This window comes from Taudactylus pleione, unplaced genomic scaffold (assembly GCF_031769625.1).
Source record: "Taudactylus pleione unplaced genomic scaffold, aTauple2 ptg000127l, whole genome shotgun sequence".
NCBI classification, from domain to species: domain Eukaryota; kingdom Metazoa; phylum Chordata; class Amphibia; order Anura; family Myobatrachidae; genus Taudactylus; species Taudactylus pleione.
The window spans coordinates 10,372,725-10,393,867 of record NW_028284529.1 but is presented as its reverse complement, the minus strand read 5'-3'; the positions used below and the strand labels follow the sequence as shown (position 1 = coordinate 10,393,867).

The 21,143-nt window shown below is 37.4% G+C and overlaps 1 protein-coding gene across 3 annotated transcripts in view; it reads left to right on the top strand.

The window, feature by feature from the left end:
- Positions 1–14,652, top strand: part of LINGO2 (leucine rich repeat and Ig domain containing 2) — a 1,482,402-nt gene extending 1,467,750 nt beyond the window's left edge. For all 3 annotated transcript variants that reach the window (XM_088472623.1, XM_088472624.1, XM_088472625.1), the window contains one exon: positions 10,824–14,652. In XM_088472623.1, the coding sequence (XP_088328749.1) occupies positions 10,849–12,687 (1,839 nt within the window). In that variant the 5' untranslated portion in view covers positions 10,824–10,848 and the 3' untranslated portion in view covers positions 12,688–14,652. The remainder of the gene's footprint in view (positions 1–10,823) is intronic.
- Positions 14,653–21,143: the final 6,491 nt, after the last annotated feature.

The following is a 21,143-nucleotide window of genomic DNA, read 5'->3' as shown; positions in this document are numbered from 1 at the left end:
AGCTGCAACCAGGAGCAAACCATAATAAGGTCATTTGTATCAAATAGAAAGCAGAAAAAGTAAACTGGTATGCACAGCAGAATAACCTAATATATTTTTATTGTCTGGTGTTGTTACCTTGCAAAACAATACAAAAAATAGTCCTCAGTGTGTTGTGCCTTTGTGTAGAATACTATGGGGTCTATGTACTAAGCTTTGGAGAGAGATAAAGTGGATAGAGATGAAGTACCAACCAATCAGCTCCTAACTGTCATTTTTCAAACACAGCCTGTAAAGTGACAGTTAGGAGCTCATAGTTTGGTACTTTATCTCCATCCACTCTCCAAGGCTTAGTACATAGACCCCTATATTTTTTCCTGCAAAGCTGTCCACAAATGCAAATACAGTATGACAGGTTAGGAAATAGTACTGTGCTTTTTTGTAACATGGTGCAATATACTTACCAATATACCTCCTTCTGGAGGGGAGATGGAGGTGGCACTGTATGTGTGCATGTGTGTGCGTGTTTGGGGGGTTGAGGGGGTAGACGGCAAATTGTGTCATTTGCTATCACTCAGGTGTGGAGCTATTAAAACTCAATTTAATGAGAATTGCCACATCACTCCCCCTGTCCAGCTCATTCCATTATGAAGTAGGCGGAATGTAGGATGGTACCCAACTCTTCCACAATTTCTTTACACTCTAAGTCTCCCTTATTGAGTGGCACAAATAGCAAAGAGATGCTCTAATCTGCAGAAACCAATCAAATGCTAATAACTGATTACAGTCTTGTAATACAATTTGTTTAGTGGACCTTCTCTTTATTAAAGTAGTCATTTTCGTCAAAATATAATATATTCCTATCTATGAAAATATATCTTTACAGACTGCATTATGTGAGTGACAGTAATGCTCTTCCATCACATTCTAACCTGCACATTTCTATGTCAGAAAACACAGGCCATGCAGTGTTATTTAATAATTTATTTTCCTGGGGACAAAAAAACAAGATACAGTACAAACACCAGTGCCGAGAGCCCTGCATTTTGCTCCCAGGCTGCACGATTTTCTCTGTAGCAATGACAGTTCAAAGGGAGAAGAAAAGGCCCCTAGTGATTTTATTTTGTACTTTTGCTGACTGATTTCTGTACACACGTCCTGCATTGCACAGCTGGCAGCTTGGTATTTAGGTGGAAGAAGATATCAAAGTAATATAAATAATAATAATAATAATAATAATAATAATAATTTATATAGTGCTTTTACCAGGAAATTATTTTATTTCTGCATACTCAATTAATGAGTCTCAGCATGTACCTAATTATTTTTTTAAAGGGTGGAGTATAAAATGTTTTTGAGAACAAACAAAAAAAAGTTCATTTTAAATTTAACTCACTTTAACCACTTAACTGGTTAATATTTTTTCCAAAAACCGCTCAGAAATTTTCTTTTTTTTATGATTGCATTAGGTCAGGAACAATTATCTAAAACTTATCCAACACTTTTTTATATAAAAAAGTAAAATAAAATAAATAAAATGTTTAAAAGTTCAAGTAAAAAAAATATATTGAAAATAGAGAAACACCAATTTTTTTTATCGATGTATCTGGCAATCGAGATACATCAATTATCGGTGCAGATGATGGGTGCTGGGGCTGCTGTTTCCCTGGTGGCTGATCCTTTCTGCAGCTGCCGGGTATTCATGCTAACAGGGGGCAGTGCTGGCTTCACTAACTCAGCTGCTCTTCTCTGCAGCCGCCGGGTACACACTGAGGGAAAAGCAGTCACATCGCTGTAATGATTTCCCTGCAGCTGCGAAAAGAAGCGATGTGTACACATAGGCAGAGGCTCACTGGCTTTTCCCAGCTGCTGCTCTCCTCTGCAGCGGGCACAGCGGGCACAGCAGGCAGAGGGCACAGCGGTCACATCATTGTAATCAGTGGTGGCTCCCAACCCGGGCAAGCCAGTGCTTCGCCTGAAGCGCCATTGTCTGAATGGCAGCATTTGCAATACCATCCTCTTGCCCGGTGTTAGAGTAAGAGTTATATGGCCAGGGGGAGGGAGTGGGGTGGTAGCACAGAACAGCACCGGGTGCTCCAAAACCTAGCGCCGGCACTGGCTGTAATGATTTCCCAGCAGCTGCGAGGAGAAGCGCTGGGTAGCGGCTTCTTTTACTGCCTTTCCCTGGCGGCTGCTAGGAGCAGTGCCGGGTGTACACAGGGGGAAGCAGCTCCACTTACTAGTTTTCCCCAGTGGCTGCGAGGAGCAGCACCAGGTGTACACAAGACCAGCCGCCGGGTGGGGGGAGGGGGGCGCCAGGCTGTCTGATCACTCTGCCAGGCAGTGATCTGCAGACACAGGGGGAAGATCTGAATTTGCAGAGGGGCCGGCAGATTATCTTCCTACAGCCTCCCACACGGCATTCCTGACTGGTCACATCAGAAGCGACCATGTCAGGGAAAGCCCAGCCTGGTGTTGTGCATCTGATGCGACCATGCCAGGCACGTGGTTAAATAAAAAGAAACAGATATTGGTATGAGAATTGTATTCACAAATTATTAAAAGAAATGTAGGAGTTTATTCTTAAAATACTAATATATTAATGGTCCCTCCTTTGTCATCTCCAGATCCGTACATCAAAATATTTTGCTAGATGGATTCACATGTCTTAATGGATGACTTAGCATTGGCTACCCAGTCAATGACTTTGGTACCTGTACAAATGGGTTACTCTGTCTTGTGATATTGACTTCATTCATATTATAATTCTCTGTCTAGCTATCCTTGAAGAATTAATTGGGAGACATTTAGGCAGCCATGTATGAAAAATAAACAGGTTTCAGCTTGCACATTTCTCTCATTAGAAATTGATTTAAAAAATCTGATCACTAGGGCTATCACCACGTTTTCTTCACAGTTTCCTGTGGAACAGTTTACATAAATGTCTACCTTTCATTCTCAATGGAATGCAGGCTGGCTAGTTATTGGGAGAATTGAGTTGATAAATGTCCCCAGTTGTATCATGGTATATGATGGATATTCACTAGATATCTGCTAAGTCAAAAGGCTTCCCATCAAAATTAGGGTGTCATAGTAGCCTCACCATTTATGATAAAACAAATTTTTAATCAACAACATACAGTATCACTGCAAATTCAACCCATGAGAGGTTTTCCTACCAGAAATTTTTATAACAGTATGTGTTTTATTTTTATTATTTGGATAGACTATCCTGCTTATGTATAAGTCTACTTATTTTGAACTGTTGTTTTTCATTTTCAAACATCCAATGAGCAAGATGTTTCAATAAATTTAGAGCTCTTTATTCTAAAATGTGTGTTTCACAGCACTGGAAATGTCTGAATAAATTACAGGAAATTGAGAGCAGTAAATCAAAATGTCTTTCAAAATATATATTTTTAAACAACAACATTTGTTTGAAAGTGACAATAAATTGAACCCACCTATTATAAACAACTTTTTATACTTTTCTTTTACAACTTTGAACCAGTAATGAAAGATTCATGTATTGATTGTGTGAAAACTTAACAATTAGTCAAAATTTTGATTTCAAAATAATCCCATAAACTGAACTGAAGAGGATTTGCTCATCTCTAGATACCAAAAAACCCCAAATAAGATTGCAGGTAGGAAACCCCATAGGCCACACAGGTCATTTCATTTGGTGGCTATTGTCACAGGCTGAAAATATGACTCTGTAAACGTGGATTTACTACCTAATGTTTTGGTTTGGTAAGGTAATGCTGTGCTAGAATGTGGTTGACAAACCAAAAATAGAGTAGAGCTTATGTGGATTTGATTAGCTGTAAAAAAGTATACTCTTCATTCATATTGTAATAGCCAAAAGCAAGGAAAACAAAGCAAAGCAAGAATTATTTACTGAGTGTACATCGCAGTATTTTGTAAAATGAAATGCAGCTAAAGCATAACTTGAAACAAAACACATTGCTTTTATTTCCATAAAATGGAACTAAAGTAGAAAAACGTATATGTTGTATACAAGATTGAATTGTTTTGCATTTTTGTAATAATCAGAAGAACTTTATTTACTCAAACTTTCAACAATCACCCACTGAACAATATCATAATTGTGTCAATATCCAACAGACATAATCCATGGATTAGTTCTCTGTGGTATGTTATTTGTTTTCTTTTCTGTCTCTTTTCATAATTACAACAATCAAACATAGAAGTTTATTTTCTTTAAGTACCAAGTGTTAAGCATGCATCTGATAGTCATTGTTCTTAGCTACCCTAATAAGGATTATCTCTGTTACAAAACCTTTCTGGATCCACAACAAATATGGCTGCCTGCCACAGGTTCTCAGTATGTAATATGGGCACAGAGAGAAGAAGGAGGAGGGGGAATCACACTGCACAGTGCAGGCACAAAACACATGGGTTCCAGACACACAAACAGTCAGTCTTCTACACAGACAAAGGCTCTCAGAGATGTGAAGGCAAATGGGAGATAAGGATCAGGACGATGTCACAACAAAACAGTTCACAGTGAACATAGATCTCAGAGGAGAGTTGTATGCAAATTTGATAGTTTATGTACGACTCCAATGGTTGCCGAATGGCGCATGCGCAGGTTCTGTTCTGCGCATGTGCCAATCTATATCTGCTGTGATGGGCATAGTGTCCCATAAGCCGCAGCATGATTCACTTGCTGTGTCCCTTAGGGGTCAGGGAAAGGGCAGCAATATGCAGCATCCCAAAAAATAGGAGTGTTTTGGCCCCATTTTCAGGGCGTGTCTTCATCTTCTGACTCCGCTTCACTGGCCCCAGAAGAATGAATTTCATGGTCATCTGGAGTACCCTGAGGGTCACCTAATTGTCTGTGTCCTCAGAAACAGCAACAGATCACAGAAGACGGCAAGATGTGTATATTTATACAAGACGCCTCCTGCGGCGTTAGCATACTTTTGCACCACCGCTGTGTTGAAGGAAGCAGCGGCAAAGCACATAGCATACAACTTTTAATCAGGTCCATTGTCAATTATTGTTGTCAGTCTATGCAAATTTACAAGCACGGACAATTCTTAAATACAGTAGTTCACAAATTGAAAAGTTGACCATGTACACAGTAATTACAATTACTGAAACGATTTGCACATACCCTGTCAGTTTTTAAAGGGTTAGAACAACTTTGTTTTATGAAATGTGTGTAATAAACCAAAGTGGTTTTTTTTAGTTTAATTAGCTATTAAATATTGTACAGCTACTGTACTTCTTAATCTATGGGGGGAAGGGGAGCATATGTAGCCTGCCACATTATATCCTAACCCACTGCCAAGTTATATGCTAACCAATTTTAGAATGGGGCTTGATATATTTTTAAATATAAACGCTTGAAATGAATGAGTAAGGGATTATTTTTTTTATAAATTCCTTTTTTTGCTGAGTGAAACAAGATATTCCCATGGATCTGTAAGTCCAGGAAAGCATACCTTATTTTCTAGAATGACTTAATACCTGTGGGGCATACACTGTGTTACTGGTTTATAGTAAACCAAAAATATGATGGTTCCATATAGCTCTATAAATCCTTAAAACATGCAGAGAAATTAACTTATCTTTGAGGACAACGTACAGATTAGTTAAGGTTATACCAAATTCATATATCCTTTTGTCCCCAATCATTATCTGGAAGCCATTTGGTAAGCTGCTAATTACAGCAATATCCCTAATAATAACCAGGATTCCTTTTAATATGATAAGGGCATCATCAGTAAGTCCATTTGCTTTAATAAAATCTAATTCAAGTGAAGAAAATGAAATCCTATTTAGAAATAAGGTATGCTTTCCTGTACTACATAAGGCAATGGTTAGCCACAGACAGTGCCAGTTATTTTAGTACAAATCGTGACTTAATAAAATAATGGTATATTAAACCTAAAGCATTATAGTATTTTGCATTATAACATACTATAGGAATAATATCTGATTTTCCAGTATGCTTTTGGAAATTGGATGAGATTGCCAGTAAATGAAATCTCATTCAGTGAGTAATGATCACAGTAAGTAGAAAAAATATCCTTTTCATTAGGATTCTTTTCTAAAGGCCAGAGTCAGAAACCCAGATTTTCCTCTTTTTATCTGCACTGCTAATGAACTACAGTTGATCTGATCGATCCCTTTCAGAGTTTAGTGTAATTATAAGGCTTTGAATACATAAAGTCTCAGGAAGGACTCAATTTAATGAAGTATCCCAAGGTACAGCTAAATACTATCTGAGCTCTGCAGTGAATAGTAGACTTACATGTAGGGACACAAATTATCTCAACTGTTTCTATTTAATATATTTAATATAATGTGTGATAATTTATTTTTTATGTTTCTTTCTGTAATATATTACTATTTTTAATGTGCAGATATCTGGTAAATAAAAAGCTATTTCTCTGTTGTTTTTTCCCTTTGTATATGTAGTCATCAAAAGTTCTCATCTTATTTTAAGTTAAATGACAGAATTAATAAAAATAAAGGCGCTGAAGATTGTTAATATCATAACTAATATATGCAGTAACAGCTAATTAACCAGTGTTCAATTCCTTTTTGGTTCTGTCCACTGCTCATCTGTCTTACATTGAAACACATGTAATTAATCTTCATAAATACTTTTTGGAAGTCAGTCATGTCAGAGGCAGTCATGCACATCCAAGTGGTCATGCACATCATGTGCACTCATGGTTTGCAGATTTATTCTAGGCCGGATACGTTTCAAGGGACGGTATCCACTAACTCAAGTTCAACTTACACATCTCTCTTATTCCTTTACAAATATGAAATATGCCTAATATTGTGTGCAAGTAATACACAAGACATTCCTGAAGAATCATTTCAATTCATTCTTGGGTACAGTATATCAAATAAAGTGTTTAGTCAGGATTGGAAAGAAAGTGTCTAGTTAGGATTGGAAATAAAGCATTTAGTTAGGATTGGAAATAAAGCGTCTAGTTAAGATTGGAAAGAAAGTATTTAGTTAGGATTAGTGGCGTATCTATAATGGGTGCAGTGTGTGTGGGGCACACGGGCCCCCGGGTCCAGGGGGGCTCTGCACCGCACACCCTGCACCTATATTTTTTTAAACTTACCTGTCCGTTGTCCCGCGTCAGGTGTCGCGGCCATTTTTCCAGTGTTCTGCACATGTGCAGTAGACTCCGTGGCACTAGAGTGTGCCCGGAGTCTCCTGCGCATGCACACAATGTCAAAAATTGGCCGCCGCTGCCATTTTTGCGGCATTCTGTGCATGCGCAGCAGACTCAGGGCACACTCTAGTGCCCGGAGTCTGCTAATGCTATGGTGGCTGGCCAGCCGCGTCAGTCGGCTGCCAGCCACCAGGGAGAGAGGAGGGGGCACCGCACGGGGAGTGCACACGGGCCCCCTTCTTTCTTAAAACGCCCCTGGTTAGGATTGGAAATAAAGGATCTATTCAGGATTGAAAAGAAAGCATTTAGTTGGGATTGGAAATAAAGCATTTAGTTGGGATTGGAAATAAAGCATTTAGTTGGGATTGGAAATAAAGCATTTAGGTTGGATTGGAAATAAAGCGTTTGGTTAGGATTGGAAATACATTTATTGGGTGATATTTTATAGAACTAGCATACATGACATGAAAAGTTCACTACTTTCACATTTAATATAACAAACATTAAAAAAGAAAGAAACTAAATATTACTCTACACATACTGTATATATTCCAGGAACAACATGACAATTCTTATCAATTCTTATTAGGCAGCTACTAGTATTTGATCTGATAGGTATATTGTTACAAGGATTTACCAAAGTTTGATATTTTGTGTTTAGCACAAAAATATATTGGTATTATATTGTCTAATACAGTATGTCTTCTGTGTATGTTATGTGTGATAAGAAAGACATTAGGGGGCCTATTCATCAACACTAAAATAACGTTTTTAAGGACATTTTCCTTAAATAACGTTATTTTGGTATTCATGAACAGACTTAGCACAGGAGATATCACAGATATCTCCTTGCTAAGTTCCCCTGCGTTAACTTCCATACTCCCCATACATTTGTGGTATTCATCCGAAAATTATGAATTTTCGGAATTTGATGCAGTTACTATTCGCCACTGTGAGGTGGTGAGTAGCAGAATCGACTTACCTGTATCCGCATGTGCAGGTCCCCCAACGAGTCCCTCTGGCGCTCTGCTCCATCCTCAGGCTCCGGAGGCTGGTCGGACATGTGTGCTCCCCAGCAGAGCACAAGAAAGTTTAGTCAAAAAAAAAAAAATTTTTTTTTTTTTTCTAGTCTGTCATGTGGTCTGCTGGGAAACCACATGACAGACCAGCAGGACGGAGCCGGAGGCTGCTGTGCGGACAGGTAAGTCGGGGGGGGGGGAGGTGAGCGGAGGGGCGTGGGGGGGTCGGGGGGGTATGAAACTTAACGCATCTGTAGGCAGTGCTGCGCATGCGCTGGTTTTGCAGATGTAACAGTGCATGCGCAGCACTGTTTCCAGATGCGATAAGGTAGTGTAGGCAGGGAAAAGTATCTATTTCCCGAAAAGCTGTCATCGCAAAAATGACAGCTTTTCGGAATAGATACTTATGGAGAGGTGGAATGATGAATTCCACCTATAATTAGGTAGAACTCCATGCGAGTTCTAAACCTAATTATCTCTAGAGAATTTTTAGGTTTAATGAATAGGCCCCTAGGACTCTTAATTAATAGCCTGCGAGTTGCAGGACAGTTGTGATTCCAGCGAGTTTTCCCAAATTTAAAGGGGTATTAATTTAAAATCAAAACCTGATGGAATCGCACCCGTACCTGCAACTTGTTGGCTATCAAATAAGGACATACATGTGGATGGGGAGATCTTGTCATTTTGTGTTGGAAGATTAAATTTATAAGTTTTATAAATGTGACATTTTAGTAATATGTAAAACATATACTGTATATATGTCATTGAATATAAACACACATATCATGCATGATTGCTACCATTCCAGTATATATAGGCTCGTAGTTACTGAAAACATTGCTTAATCTTGCTTGAAAAAAGTACTTAGTGGAAATTATTGGTAACAGGTGTCTTGTCATTAGAATGACTTCTGCCTATTCCATCTTTATCAAGAATACATAATCTTACATATTAAAACAACCATTTGCACTGCTATGAAAATGTTGTGAGTTTTAATTGAATACTAGGTTTAAAATGTGATATTACATTATTCCAATTTAGCTGACATGCAAAACAATTAAGCATATGGAACAGATTGTCAACATTAGCCCTGATTATAGGCTTGTCTACTTCCTAGTTTGCAATAACACAAAATTAATGTTGTCATATCTTGGTAAGAAAAGTTTACAATGAGAAATGTTATAATTACTTTACCTTACTTTGGATGCAAACTGTTTGACATATTGAAATAATAACAAAATGAAAAGTTTTGATTGTAAAAATCTGTTGTATAATGAGACTATTACTGTAAAGTATAAAGAGAAAGTTATTTATACAGTATATATAGCTCTAAATTGATATTTTTGATATATATTTTGATATATTTGTGTATAATGCACAGGTGCTGTGAAGTGGTGGTAGAGAGGTAACAAGAAAGGCAGTACTCCCCATAACATACATTCTTAAGCCCAGCTTCATATAGAATATAGATCATAATCTGTTAATATTAAAATATAATCTTTACTGGCCGAAATTTATATGTGTAAATTATAGTCCCCCAAACAAATATCTATGTGATGCTTAATGTGAAAAAAATGGGATTCTTTATGTGAGAGCATGACCTCAAGATGAAGGGGGCATGGCACCATGACTCCCCCCCCCCCCATTTTCATCACTCTGGGGGCGAGTCCAGCTCTCCTGGAGATGCTGGGCTGCCCCCAAGATTCTCCCCGCACAGTGAGCACACACAGCTTTTGTTTATGGCTTCTGCCAGCAGAGCTGAGGTGAGAATGCTTTCCCCAACTTCCCTCCATTGCAGGACATTGCGACCCAAGGTGGGATGGCGGGGCAGCCCCTGAAAAGCGGTACTGAAAGTAGGACAGTTGGGGGTATGGTATAATATGGAAAGCAGTGCTATTCCTTAATGTAATAAAAATTATATTTCTAAGGTCCACAAAAATGGAATGAGCACTGATTTTAATAAGAAAATATTTTTATTATGTATATTATTTTACTTATCATATCCTTATATTTCACAAATAAACACACTTACACAAACGCGCGCACACATATGTTTTGGTATTATAATTTAAAATGACTACTAACAAAAAAACATTGAGAGGTTAATAGCTATAGTCTCTGTGTGTTTTTGTATGAGACTGGGTTTGAGAGTGTGTGCCACAGGGAATATGTTTTGTTTTGCTCTTTTTCCCTTTAATTCATGTTAAAATATTTATAAGCAAATACAATTACTTGAGTAAAAACCTAAAATACAATAGAGTTCCTCTAAACATATTAGGCATTGTCAATTCACATTTTTATCTAAATGTATATTGATACCACTTGAGGCATCTACCTCTATTTATTATTCTTGTTATTAATAAAGACTAGTGTGACAAATGACTTCATAGTAGGAGTACTGTAGCATGTTTATGATAGCATCATTGTTACTCATCAGAAGAGATGACATAGGAAAATGAGTCAGACTTCAGCAGTTACATAAAAGAAGGGCAGAGTGTATGAATCTTTATACATTTTCATTTTTGTTCTAGCAATAAGCTATAGAGAGACAATGCTCCTAATTTTTTCACAATATTATTATGACTAAATTTAAATTATACAGAAGAAAACAATTTCCATTTTAATTTATATATATTTTTTTTACCTCTTTCAGGTCCGTGACCTCAGAGTTGTACTTCATGGGAGGAGTCATGCTTCACACGGCCACATCTTGCTGGCAAATAATCCTGTGTGTGGCCATGGTCTTGGTCTACGTGGGTTCCACTCTTGGATGTCCAGCTCGCTGTGAGTGCTCAGCACAAAATAAGTCCGTCAGTTGTCATCGGAGACGCTTCATCGCCATACCAGAGGGAATCCCCATTGAGACTAAAATCCTGGATTTAAGCAAGAACAAACTTAAAAGTGTGAGCCCAGAAGATTTTGTGTCCTACCCTTTGTTGGAGGAAATAGACCTCAGTGACAACATCATCTCCAATGTGGAGCCTGGTACATTTAATAGCCTTTTTAATTTGCGCTCCTTAAGTTTAAAAGGAAATCGCTTAAAACTGGTAGACTTAGGTGTCTTCACAGGTTTGTCAAACTTGACTAAGCTTGATATAAGTGAAAACAAAATAGTTATTTTACTAGACTATATGTTTCAGGGCCTTTCCAATCTAAAATCCCTTGAAGTCGGAGATAACCAGTTAGTTTTTATATCTCACAGAGCTTTTAGTGGATTGCTTAGCCTGGAACAGCTCACTTTGGAGAAATGCAACTTAACAGCTGTCCCCACTGATGCTCTCTCACACCTTCACAACCTCTATAGTCTGCATTTAAAAAATCTCAACATTAATGTGTTGCCTGAAATTGCCTTTAAGAGATTGTTTCGTCTGAAAATCTTGGAGATCAACTATTGGCCTCTGCTGGACATGGTGCCTGCTAATAGTTTTTATGGTCTGAACCTTACATTTCTCTCAATAACCAATACCAATCTTTCTGCAATTCCTTATCACGCTTTGAAACACTTGGTTTACTTAACCCACTTAAACCTGTCCTTTAACCCTATAAGTGTTATTGAAGCAGGAGTACTAGGGGACTTGGTTCGCCTTGAGGAACTATACTTTGTAGGAGCTCAGATACGCATCATTGAGCCTCATGCTTTCCAAGGTCTCCGGTATCTGCGCTTACTTAACGTGTCTCAAAACTTGTTAGAAACATTGGAGGAAAATGCTTTTCACTCTCCTAAAGCTCTGGAAATACTTTGCATTGATAATAACCCCCTAATATGTGACTGTCGTCTCATCTGGATGCTAGAGAGACATCCCATGTTGAACTTTGGTAACCAACAGCCAATGTGTGCTAGTCCTGACAGCATTAAAAAGAAATCATTTATGGAATTCCACACCACTGTATTATCTTTTATTTTTATATGTAAAAAACCCAAAATTAGGGACAGAGAAATTCTACAACTAAATGTTGATGAGGGACAGAGGGTGCAGATGAACTGCAATGCTGATGGAGATCCACAGCCTATGATTTCATGGGTTACCCCACGCAGAAGGATGGTTTCTGCCAAATCTCATGGGAGAGCCACAGTTTTGGGAAATGGCACTCTGGAAATAAGGTATGCTCAAGTTCAAGACACTGGAACTTACGTCTGTGTTGCTAGTAATGCTGCTGGAAATGATACCTTCTCAGCTTCACTTACTGTGAAAGGATTTGTTCCTGACCGTTCCTACACTAACATGACCCCTATGTTCATTACGGAATTAAATGAAACTAACACCAATGGCACCAACGCAAACATGACATTTTCCTTGGATCTCAAGACAATATTGGTGTCTACAGCTATGGGTTGCTTTACATTCCTGGGAGTGGTATTGTTTTGCTTCTTACTACTCTTTGTGTGGAGCCGAGGGAAAGGGAAGCATAAAAATAGCATTGACCTGGAATATGTTCCTCGCAAAAACAATGGTGCTGTAGTGGAAGCAGATGTTACAGGCACTGTACCCAGGAGATTTAATATGAAAATGATATAGCAGGTCACTGCCGGCAGAGCTTTGTATTCCCGTGGCATTTTTTCTACCCACTAAAACAGCCTGGCAATTTGGATTGCTGGGTGGAGGCAGCTGCATACAGCTGTCAGTGTATCAAATTGGTTTAGTGAAATTCAAAAGACAGTGTAGAGATGCTGAAATAAGGACAGTGACCTACGGGCAAGAACATGAGGGCGTTTCATGGAGTTGTTTTACAAATTGTTTGCATTGCAAATATTGGCATTCTGGGGATCTCAGTAACAAACTTTTGGCTCATTCTCATGGACAAATACTCAACATTTTCTACCACTATAAAAACAAGACAAGCAAACAAACCTACAGTGTAGGGTTTACGTATAAAATGACATACGTGTCCAAAACATATTCCAGAGTGTAATTTGTATCTATAGATATCATTTGTTTAAGCTGAGCATCATTCTTTCTTGTTGGTTTCACTCTACAAATGAATTGGTATGGCTCATTTTATACACATGCCCAACTTGAAGCAATACAAAGGAGATATTGTGCTTTGTCTCCACTAACAATGACGTCAGTAAGATTGGCCATGACCCTCATATTAAAGATCACATGCAGTTAATAATATAATACTGGTCCATTGTACAATATGCCTCAGAGGGTGCAGTTTTACATGCTGAGATATTTTTATGTAAAAAAAATGTATCCATATTTATATAGGATCTGACAAGATAACAAATTTACTTTTTATACAGAAGTAGGTCAATTAAATGTAAATTCCAATCCTCTTCTTGAAACATATCCCTAAAAGAAATGACATTTTCAGCTGTGTGATGTTTAGCATGGCAACCATGGCATTAAAAACTATTGAACAAATACGGTAACCAAACTTTTTTTTTCTTAGTTTTTATCCAACTGAAAAATAATTTTAAGGCTAAACTGATGCTTAGTTGTATTTACTTGTGACAATATTTATAAAAAATTACCTAATTTGATACAGAGCTGAGTTATTTTTTTATACCTAAAATCAGAATGGACCAGTTTACTGTAATAGAAATATATGGTCTTCACCCACGTTGATAAACTGTAGCCAACTGTTGACATGTTCTATTTAGTGGGAGTCAAGCGTTCAGATCAAAATATCCCAAACGTATCTTATGACTTGCAGTAAATGACAAGAATTTAGAATTGTTGTGGTTGTAGCTATGCATCTGAGACAAACTCATTCCTTGCAATACATAAATGGAAATTAGGAAAATAAAAAATTATATGTATATATATATATATATATATATATATAATGCCATTAAAAACTTCATTGTTTTGTTACAACACAAATTATTTATTTTATATACATATATATTAGCCATTGTAAAAGAAAAAAAGTATCTATATGTACAGTACTAAATCATTTATATGGTTACAGCTATTCTATAGCTCAGAAGCTCAATGTAGTTTTGGTATTTTCTCTACTAAAAGCTATAGCATTCAGTTCCTATATTAGTCTATGGACTATATGTACTAAGTTAAAATAGTCATTTGTTTTCTTAACAGTTGTCCATAGAATTATGCAGGAACTTAAAGTATTTTGCTTAGTGAGAGAGCTGTCTAATTTCTCCAACTGACTAATTTCATTCTGTATAAGTGACAGTGTTCACGATACATTTGTTTGCCTTTGTGTTCATTAAATCAAGAAATCTTATCTGTTCTGCTTCATGAAAATAATGATGAAAGGGCTCAGAATCTGAAAACAATGATCATAATTCTTACTGACCCATATCAATTCTGCTTTATTATGTCCCAGTGCCGTTATGCTTAACTCACATTGATCCAGAAAGAAGGAGTATCTGTTTATTAATGTTCCAGTCAGTGATAATACCTGTAAGTTGTGCAAAGTTTTGATTTGAATGCTTACATTTAATTTATTTTCTAGTTAAAAATAATTGAAACATCAATAACATTAAAAGTGGTAAACATGTTCAAACAACAGCCAAAAAGCGTAATAAAATTTAATCATTCTCTACTGTGCAGCCTGTGTTGGCCTTTCTACATGACACATTGAAATATTAAATCTATTAGTATGTGGAAGTACTACTATTTATGTGTTACTGTTTCACTGAGTGTGAGGTAATTATTTTATGCAAAGATTCCATTTGAAGACACTGGGGAATTCTTACACACATTCAATCACATGTCGTACAATAAAAATGTGTTTTACTTTTGTTTTTTTGACCTTACAAGAAGAAGAAACAATATGGTGCAGACCCACATCTGACATTTGGAGGAGTCCCCAGTGTCTCGAAACAGTGCAATTGATGACAGTCCAGACACAGTCTCTGTCTAGAGATGAATCCACTCTAGCTAATCTTTTGGGATGTAGTCGCTTTGTCGACAGTAAATATGTCATAGAAACCAGAAAATAGTAACCAGATGCTAATTAAACCACAAAAGATTGGGATACATACACTTTGTCTGCAGTGAATATGCCAGCAAACTGTATGTGGACATGACAATGCCGACTTCAGTATGCCAACATTTTTCCAATGTTAGTAAAAGCATTTAGCTGTGTAGGCAGTGTCACTTTAAACATGATGCTTTCAATGCTTTTACTAGCATTAGAACTGTGTCGGCATATTGACGTCAGCATTGTCATGCCCACATATACAGTTTGTTGACATTTTCACTGACAACAACCAGTATGTATTTCAATCTTTTTGAGTTTACACAAATTACATTAAACCTCCCAATAGAACTATATATGATTACTAATTTGCATATGGCACTCCAGCACAATTTCAAGTAGGTGTCAACTCCTAGCATCAACGTTATTATGATTTTTAGTTTATATCTTGCAAATAAACATCAAGGAAATAACTTTAAAGGTGCATATCCACTACACGGGTGTAGAACGACTGTATGTTTACAACATCGTAATCGTTCATCATACTGTGCAGTGGATATTGTGCCCACACTGATCGATATGTCATTCAGTGCAGGCACCCTCCCTCATCCCCGAAACTGCACGACCTGTCGATATCGGCAGGTTAGACTGCATGTTCAGGCGATGACAGATACCAACAATGATCAGCGGAAGCATGCATCGCTGATCGTTGCCAGAATATTCACTGCACGATTAATGAATGATTGAACGATAATGATGTCATAATCATTGAATCGTTTATTTTTAATAGTGGATACGCGCAGAAACTGTATGTACTATCTGGTGAAATTACCAAATTAATGTATTGTAATGTTGTAAATCTGTATTCCTCTTTGCTGCTTTGTTCTGTACTCTGTGGGGTAGCAATGTGTAGTTTGACCTTTGGCATACATTAGAACAGTAGAGTCTTGGGTTTGAGTATTATTTTCCCTGTTACTAAAAGTAATAATTTTTCATGATGCTGGAACTTTCTACACATTATCTCTACTAAATGCTCTATCTATATGAAAACTTAACCTAAGATGCTCCATTTTGGGATTTTGTATCCTTAGTTTATTGTCACTTCTACACAGGTTTTGTGATGTGCGCAAAGTAGTTTATACCAAACTATCACTATATGTTGTTTTGGTAATGCAAAGACTACATCACTTATTCTCTATAAATTTCCACTGATGTATATCTATATCCCTGCCATATCTTTACTTGGTGTGGTGTTCCTCATAGTCAAAGGGGTTGTATGTCTGTCCCATTAACCTGTAAGAGTAAGGTGCATTGTTACCAATGGTTCTGTTGATCAAATAGATTACAACCTCTACTTTTTTATCCCCTCAGTGTGTGCAGTGTAAATTTGTAGATTTGCTCCCCCAGAAGGCCATTGTTACACACAATCATGGGTGTAGTTATAGTGGGTGCAGGAGGTGCAATTGTTATGGTGCCAAGAGGCTTAAGAGGCCACCTCTGGAGCCTTACTTAACTGCACCCAGGACACAAAGTTGTCTACTAGGTTCCCAGAAATGCCCGCTAAGCACTGTGTGTATAAAGTGAACTGAGGGCACTGTGTGACATGTGTACTGGCAACAGTTCAATGTGGCATATTGTTAACTTGGGGCACTTCATTGTACCATTAATACGAACTGGGGACATTTTGTGATATAATGTTAACTAGGGCACAATTATGGGGCATAACAGTAACTAGTGCACCACTATAGTTCATAAAAAGATCTAGGGCACTAGTATGGCACATAAAATGAACAACTGCAGTGGAGAGAGAGATGTCTCTCTCGAAAGGGAAAAGGTCCCATTCAAAATGTTGCTGTGGGACCCACAAAGTTTTGACCCCTGCACACAACTAAAAAGAAAGTGGTGTAAGATGTTCAAGATCCTGTATACTCCAGATTTTTTGAACACTGCTGAACTCTTCTCCCAGACAAATGTGTTCCATATCTAGAAAAGGTTTAAAGTGAATAGCTTATCGTTGTGTTGGACTATGTATGTAATGTCATGTGGCTTTGCATTTTAATTATTTGGTTTCCACAGTGGTGTGGTATAAAGCTTGTCCTAAATTTGTTTTGTGAGACAATTGTGGTGAGTCAATATGAAATTGATAGTTTCTATCAACAAATGGCTACATATAGCTTTTTTCAGATGATTATGTTTGCAATGGTCACAACAAAGCACATAGATTCACACCTAAGTGTATTTCATTATCTCACTTTCTGGTGGAAACCATAAACAACGGTCACCTGCAGCATTTCCATGGTTGATACTTGGTTAACATGCTTGTCAGGGTGACTTTGCAGTACTTCTGAGAATGTACTACAATACTAAATTGGGTGCTTGCCATTGCTTACCAGAATTGAGGCAGTTTGTGGTTACAGTTTTATCATGTCCATTGTTACTGGGACCCCATTTTGTTGTGCACATGCAACAGGAAATCACCTTGACATTTTCCATTAAGTCCAGTTGAAGAGGATCTCCAGGTCTCACAGCTCTAATACTTGCTGTTGCAGGATCACCTTGTCTCTTGCCTTCCATGAGTGTAATTTGTTTTTTCATGGGCTCCTATTAAAGTCAATAGTTTTAGGTAACATTTTAAATGAGCCACAAAATCCTGTCACTTCAATGAACTGCTGAGCCTTCTTTTTTTGATCTTGGGGGCCTATAGTATCAGGAATTCTGCACTGGGGTCCAGACCATACCAAAAATATTACAGTACCTCTGTTTAATTTAAACTTTGTTAATGAGTATCACTGATTCTCTCCTCTTCATGCAAGCAATACATTTATGGAGAGCATCTTTCATTTTGTATTTAGTCCCTGTGATCACGATGTCATCAATATAATGGGAACTCTTCACAGAGAGGCTTAAGTCTCTAGTCTCCGCTCCACAGAATATGGGTGGAGAGAATGTAACCATGAACAATTATAGTAAAGGTGTTGTGGCATTCATCTTACACTGAAGCCAAACTGTTTTTGACAGATAGGGTCTACCTATAGGTATTGAAAATAATGCATTAGCTACAAATGAATTTTCATACACTTATTTTTGTAATATATGGCACAAGATTCTTGACGTGACAAAGACGCTGCACCATTAAAAGCAAGTTTCATAATTTCGTATTTTAGGGTCATATTCAATCAGTTTCGCACCCACAATACTTTTTTGCATACCAGAGTTTTCGTCTACATAGCGTGTTATGTATGCAGAAAGATATCGGGCACGTTCCCGCTATTCGCCGTATTCAATTAGAAAGGACACAAAAACGGCACCCAGCGAAACTGAAACAGGCGAAAAGTCCTGTCAATAATGGGGAACTCAGCCTGACACCCTCCAAAAGATGCAAAAACATTGGGGATCACTATAGATGCCCCCAATTAGCCCTAATGAAGATATTTGGGGTGCTTGAGTTGTGCCAATTTGCCAATTAGTGCATTAACACAAGTGGTGAAGAATTGCATTAAGCAGTATTTTTATGTGAAAATAACTACTCCCAGAAAATTTGGGGTACTTGAAAATGGGTGCTAGTATATTTTTAAGTTGCTAAAGTGAAGTTTTAAATTACGTTAAAAAGCCACCTTCCTCAATCAAATAAACACCTGCACCATACTTGGGGACCCCCCTGAAGTCTATTTCGCTAGTTTTTAAGTTTGTCCCCCAACTTTGTACTTTTTCACCCCCAAAATGAAAGTAGTTTTTTGGGGTGTTCTAAAGTCTTTTTAAATTTTTTTTTACACAGTTCATCTTTGGGGGACTGTCCCAAGGGTGCAGGGGGGTTTCCCGAAGTTTGCACCCCAAAACTTCTGCAATTTTTTTTGCTTGCTATTCATAGGCGAAACTTTTCCACTGATTACATTGCTTTGACTTTCCGCGTAGGACAAAAAAGTCTTTGGAATTGAATACGGCGGAAACTTTCCGCCTGGCGAAATGACATAATCCGCGATACTTTTCCGTGGATTCAGACTTTTCGCCCTTAGTTTCTTTTTCACACCACAGATGCATATCAACAAACTTCTAGTGTACTGGGGGCTTAATTTTTGCACTTTTATTGCAAATCTGACAGTGTAAATTTCCATGATGTTGCGTGGCGGAATGCGTGGCATGGCTCAGCCATATCAGACCCCAGTCTCTTGGCTTTTTTCTCATATTAGAATCTTCTTTGCACAGCATGCAGATTCATTAATAATGTACAGAGTATGCAAATGTTGTGCTTTTATTGCATTTGCTATACGAAAAAGATGCAAATTGAGTAAAATATTTAGCAAAAAAGATGCATGGGGCTGCTAAATCCCATTATTCAGGGCACACCTAATGGGATTTTTTGGCATGTGTTAAGGTTAGGTGTATGTGGACACATTTGTAAATCTATCAGGACACTCCCTAACTATTTTTCTTGCTATTGTGTATAAAATAAACACTTTGGGCCTGAAATTATCAATTTATGGGCAAACAAAAGTACATAGATAAATACACAAATTAATATAAACGGGTACATTTATTTTAAACAAAATAATGAAAATGATGCCAACAATTTCAAAAATAAGATAAAAAAATACTGATACTGATACTTTCAAATTATTGTCAAGACTGTCTCTCTTCAGCTGCTCCCCTTATCTACCTATGCCTATACTGGCTCCTTATACCTTATAGAATAAAATTCAAACTCTTCTCCTTCACCTACAAAGTTCTCAGCCACTTCTTCTCCCCCACAACTTCAACCTCATCTCCCTCCATACTTCCTCCTACTCTGCTCTGCTCTGCCAATGACTGCAGCCTCACCTCCGCATTGATAACCACATCATATTCCTACCTCCAAGACTTCTCCCATGCTGCTCCTGAAGATGTATGTGTGGAGCCTTATAAATGAACACTAATAATACTAATATTATAACCAGAAATGCCTAAATTCAAGTTTTATTGTCGTACCTATGAATGGATTACATTTACACCAATAAATAAATATATATAAACAGCAATAGGCAGCACTCTTCATAACACATCAAAGACACAACAATTGGTATTTCAATGTTTTGAGACTATTTTATTGTCTCATCAGGATAAACATAGTTACATATACACTGACCTTATAACACCCTCCACTGTCACCACGTGTACTGCCACGGAGCGGTAGCTGCCAAGAGATGCTCTGATATGACATCATCATCTGCAGCCTGCTAGCGTATCAATAGATCTAAACAAAAAGAGTGCCCTGTTTACTAACAGTAAGCATCACTGACCATGTATAAACAATCGTCTTATATAAATATATTGAATATACTCTTATATAAAATCATTAGGTTACTACACTTAAACTTATAGAACTACACACAAAATACACAGATCAAAGAAATAATATATTGCAATAAATGAACATGTATCTTAGTACAATACTCGCTGATCCAAACAGTTAACTGTGCATCATATATCATCGTTTATCAAATAATCATCCAAAACACCACTCAGATAAAGCAATATAGGCTCATACTCTCATTAAGCCCTTTCACCATATGACGATTGGTGATACATGGTCAGTGATGCTTACTGTTAGTAAATAGGGCACTTTTTTGTATAGATCTGTTGCTACGGTAGCAGATGATTACTTCATATCAGAACGTTTCTCAGCGATTCCCGCTCCTCGGCAGTACACGTGGTGATGGTGGAGGGTGTTATAAGGTCAGTGTATATGTAGCTATGTTTATTCCTGATGACCAGACAATAAAATAATCTTGAACGTTGAAATACAGATTACTGTGTCTTTGACATGTTATATTGAGTGCCGGCTATTGCTGTATATATTGGATCCAGCCTTCGGGGATACCCAGGAGGGTACCAGCACTTAATACAACAATATTGGGAGTGCTGCCTTTCGTGAGAAGTGTATATATATATATATATATATATATATATAACACAATTTAGAAGAACTTGGAGAAGTAAAACTTTATAATTAATGAATAAATAAGTATACCAAATGTCATTTCTGAGAAGATATTATGTGATTTACAGAAGTATTACTCAGTAAGTCCATAAGTTTCACTTACATTTG